At 39.7% G+C, this 5000-nt stretch overlaps 1 protein-coding gene across 1 annotated transcript in view; it reads left to right on the forward strand.

The window, feature by feature from the left end:
• Positions 1 to 5000, forward strand: part of snapc4 (small nuclear RNA activating complex, polypeptide 4) — a 13614-nt gene that overhangs the window by 1948 nt on the left and 6666 nt on the right. The window contains exons 3-12 of the mRNA XM_068601720.1: positions 35 to 75; positions 290 to 386; positions 507 to 541; positions 771 to 893; positions 1081 to 1221; positions 1300 to 1384; positions 1527 to 1608; positions 4329 to 4430; positions 4675 to 4747; positions 4826 to 4990. Coding sequence (XP_068457821.1) covers positions 35 to 75; positions 290 to 386; positions 507 to 541; positions 771 to 893; positions 1081 to 1221; positions 1300 to 1384; positions 1527 to 1608; positions 4329 to 4430; positions 4675 to 4747; positions 4826 to 4990 — 944 coding nt within the window. The remainder of the gene's footprint in view (positions 1 to 34; positions 76 to 289; positions 387 to 506; positions 542 to 770; positions 894 to 1080; positions 1222 to 1299; positions 1385 to 1526; positions 1609 to 4328; positions 4431 to 4674; positions 4748 to 4825; positions 4991 to 5000) is intronic.

Here is a 5000-nt window from a genome sequence, read left to right on the forward strand (position 1 = left end):
AAGATGGGACCTTTGTTCTTGTTTTTCTGATCAGATGATGAATCAGATGGTGATGACGCAGAGGAGGAGAGACAGGTAACACAGACATACTCATCACTGACCATTGCATTGTCTGTGGTCATGTCTAGCATGTATGTAACATGTCTGTAGTCATGTATGTAGTCATGTCTGTGGTCATGTATGTGGTCATGTCTACAGAAATGTCTGTAGTCATGTATAGCATGTCTGTGGTCATGTTATAATAATAATATAACCTGTTATAGTAACATGATACGTGTCATGTGTGCAGTGTGCTGCAGGTCTGTTAGCTCAGAGAGAGAAGATCAAGAATGAGATCCAGAACCTGGAGGAGGTCCTGGGACCACATAGTCCTGTCTGTGTGTCAGGTACCTGTCTGTAGCTGCCTGTCTGTAGCTACTTGTCTGTCTGTAGGTGACTGTCTGTCTGTAGGTCTCCTTTGAAGGTGAGACACATCATTTCATCATGTCTGTTCTTGTTGTTTTCAGATGATGATGATGGCAGCAGCAGCAGCAGCGAGGAGGTCAGTGATTCAGTTCAACTCAGTTTATTTTGTAGAGCCCAAAATCACAAATACAAGACTCTCCTCCGAGGGCTTTACGATCTGTATACATGACATCCTGTCCCAGAACCTCACATCGGATCAGGAACAACACCCCCACATAGTAAAAACCCTAAGTGATAGCTTCACATCAGCTACAGACACGCCAATGTCATACTAACTGTGTCTGTTCCTGTCTGTCTGTGTTCAGAGTGAGCTGGGTCTGTCTCCGTCAGCAGACTCGTGTCTTCAGATGAACCTCGTCTACCAGCAGGTGGTTCAAGAGACCCTGGACCAGCTAGAGACACTACTGACAAACAACCATAGACAACAGGTCAGTACTGGCACACAACTACAGACAGCAGGTCAGTACTGACAAACAACCACAGTCAATAGGTCAGTACTGACAAACAGCCACAGTCAATAGGTCAGTACTGACAAACAACCACAGACAACAGGTCAGTGCAGACACACAATCACAGACAACAGGTCAGTACTGAATCTATGCATCATGTTTGTAGAAGGAGCTTGTAACTCAGCTGTCTGGACCAATCAGAGAGTCCCCCAGGGAACGGCCCGCCCACCCCTCCTGCCAGCTGCCAATCACCATGTACTTGGGCCGCTTCCTCAAACCTTACTTTAAGGACAAACTGACAGGACTGGTAAGACACACACACACACACACACAGTCTCACTGTTGACAGGGGACCAATAAGATGCTCTGTTGCTCCGCCCCCTAGGGTCCTCCAGCCAATCAGGAGACAAAGGAGAAGGCTAACAGGATGACTGGTTGTCTGGACGACAAGAAGCTGAAAGTGAAACGATGTAAGAACAAAAAGTCTGTAGATTACACATGCGTGTGTAGTTTATTTACATGTATATGTACACATGTGTCTGCAGTTTATTTACATGTCTGTCTGTCTGCCTCCCTGTGTGTCTACCTGTCTGTCTACCTGTCTGTCTGTAGGGGAGAGCTGGCAGAAGACTCTGTTGATCCACTCCGTTACCAGAGACGGTCTGAGGAGACTCATCCAACCTAAACTCTCCAAGTAACATCTTTGTATTATGATTATGAATATTATTATTATTGTTGTTAACATTATCCCAGCTGTAAATATAGTAACCCTGTCAGTGATAGCTGTTTACAGTTTCAACACTACAACATTACAATACTCCAAAACTACAATACTACAACACTACAATACTACAATACTACAACATTACGATACTACAACACTACAATACTACAACACTACAACATTACAATACTCCAAAACTACAATACTACAACACCACAATACTACAACACTACAATACCACAACACTACAACATTACAATACTCCAACACTACAACACTACAATACTACAATATTACAATACTACAACACTACAATACTACAATACTGCAACATTACAACACTACAACACTACAATACTACAACACTACAATACTACAATACTACAACACTACAACACTACAATACTACAACACTACAATACTACAATACTACAACACTACAATACTACAACACTACAATACTACAACACTACAACACTACAATACTACAACACTACAATACTACAACATTACGATACTACAACACTACAATACTACAACAATACAACATTACAATACTCCAAAACTACAATACTACAACACTACAATACTACAACACCACAATACTACAATACTACAACACTACAATACCACAACACTACAACATTACAATACTCCAACACTCCAACACTCCAATATTACAATACTACAACACTACAACATTACAATACTCCAACACTCCAACACTACAACACTACAATACTACAACACTACAACACTACAACATTACAACACTACAATACTACAACACTACAATACTACAATACTACAATACTACAATACTACAACACTACAATACTACAACACTACAATACTACAACACTACAATACTACAACACTACAACACTACAATACTACAACACTACGATACTACAACACTACAATACTACAACACTACAATACTACAATACTACAACACTACAATACTACAATACTACAACACTACAATACTACAATACTACAACACTACAACACTACGATACTACAACACTACAATACTACAATACTACAACACTACAATACTACGATAATACAATACTACAACACTACAACATTACAATACTACAATACTACAACACTACAACACTACAATACTACAACACTACAACACTACGATACTACAACACTACAACATTACAATACTACAATACTACAATACTACAACACTACAACACTACGATACTACGATACTACAATACTACAACACTACAACACTACAATACTACAATACTACAACACTACAATACTACAACACTACAATACTACAACACTACAATACTACAACACTACAACACTACAATACTACGATACTACAATACTACAACACTACAATACTACAATACTACAACACTACAATACTACAATACTACAATACTACAACACTACAATACTACAACACTACAACACTACAATACTACAACACTACAATACTACAACATTACGATACTACAACACTACAATACTACAACACTACAACATTACAATACTCCAAAACTACAATACTACAATACTACAACACCACAATACTACAATACTACAACACTACAATACCACAACACTACAACACTACAATACTACAACACTACAACACTACAATACTACAACACTACAACACTACAACACTACAATACTACAATACTACAACACTACAACACTACGATACTACAACACTACAATACTACAACACTACAACATTACAATACTACAATACTACAACACTACAATACTACAACACTACAACATAGCCACTAACATATAAACCATAACCAGTAACATATAAACCATAAACCAATAACCATAACCAGTAACATATAAACCATAACCAGTAACATATAAACCATAACCAGTAACATATAAACCATAACCAGTAACATATAACCATAACTAGTAACATATAAACCATAAACCAATAACCATAACCAATAACATATAACCATAACCAGTACCATATAACCATAACCAGTAACATATAACCATAACCAGTAACGTATAACCATAACCAGTAACATATAACCATAACCAGTAACATATAACCATAACCAGTACCATATAACCATAACCAGTAACATATAACCATAACCAGTAACATATAACCATAACCAGTAACATATAACCATCACCAGTACTATATAACCATAACCAGTACCATATAACCATAACCAGTACCATATAACCATAACCAGTACCATATAACCATCACCAGTACCATATAACCATCACCAGTACCATATAACCATAACCAGTACCATATAACCATCACCAGTACCATATAACCATAACCAGTACCATATAACCATAACCAGTACCGTATAACCATAACCAGTAACGTATAACCATAACCAGTACCATATAACCATAACCAGTACCATATAACCATCACCAGTACCATATAACCATAACCAGTACCATATAACCATCACCAGTACCATATAACCATCACCAGTACCATATAACCATCACCAGTACCATATAACCATCACCAGTACCATATAACCATAACCAGTACCATATAACCATAACCAGTACCATATAACCATAACCAGTACCATATAACCATCACCAGTACCATATAACCATAACCAGTACCATATAACCATCACCAGTACCATATAACCCGCTGCTAGCTTGTAGTTCATGACTCTCTCTCTCAGGGTGGACTACCTGAGCCAGAAACTGTCCAGAGCAGCGGAGACCGACAAGCAGCAGCTCAGACAGCAGATCACCAGCCTGGAGAGAGACATCGAGCTGCTCAGGTGTGTGTGTGTGTGTGTGTGTGTGTGTGTGTGTGTGTGTGTGTGTGTGTGTGTGTGTGTATCGGTCACTAGCGTATCGGTCACTAGCGTATCGGTCACTAGCGTATCGGTCACTAGCGTATCGGTCACTAGCGTATCGGTCACTAGCGTATCGGTACAGGACTATGCTATGCTAGCTACTGAAGATACACTGGATGCTAATGATTGACCTGTGTTTAATGGGAGACTTTCTCTGATTGGTCAGAATGAAGAAGGACAACGAGCTGGTTGGTGGTCGATACGATGAACATGATTGGCAGAAGATTTCTAATATTGATGTAAGTGGAAAAATCAACCAATCACACGTCAACCACTGAAACACGAGACAGACGGGGACATCTTCTGCTCTCTCCCAGTTTGAAGGGACCAGGGAGGCGGAGGACATCTCCCGCTTCTGGCAGAACTTCCTGCACCCGTCCGTCAGCAAGGAGAAGTGGAGTCAGGACGAGGTGCAGCGGCTCAAGGAGGTCAGCAGGAGACATGGAGAGAGACACTGGGACGCCATCGCTGCAGAGCTGGGGGTGAGAAGAC

This window comes from Clinocottus analis, unplaced genomic scaffold, assembly GCF_023055335.1.
Source record: "Clinocottus analis isolate CAN_PGR_092001 unplaced genomic scaffold, fCliAna1.0.p SCAF_53, whole genome shotgun sequence".
Taxonomy (NCBI): domain Eukaryota; kingdom Metazoa; phylum Chordata; class Actinopteri; order Perciformes; family Cottidae; genus Clinocottus; species Clinocottus analis.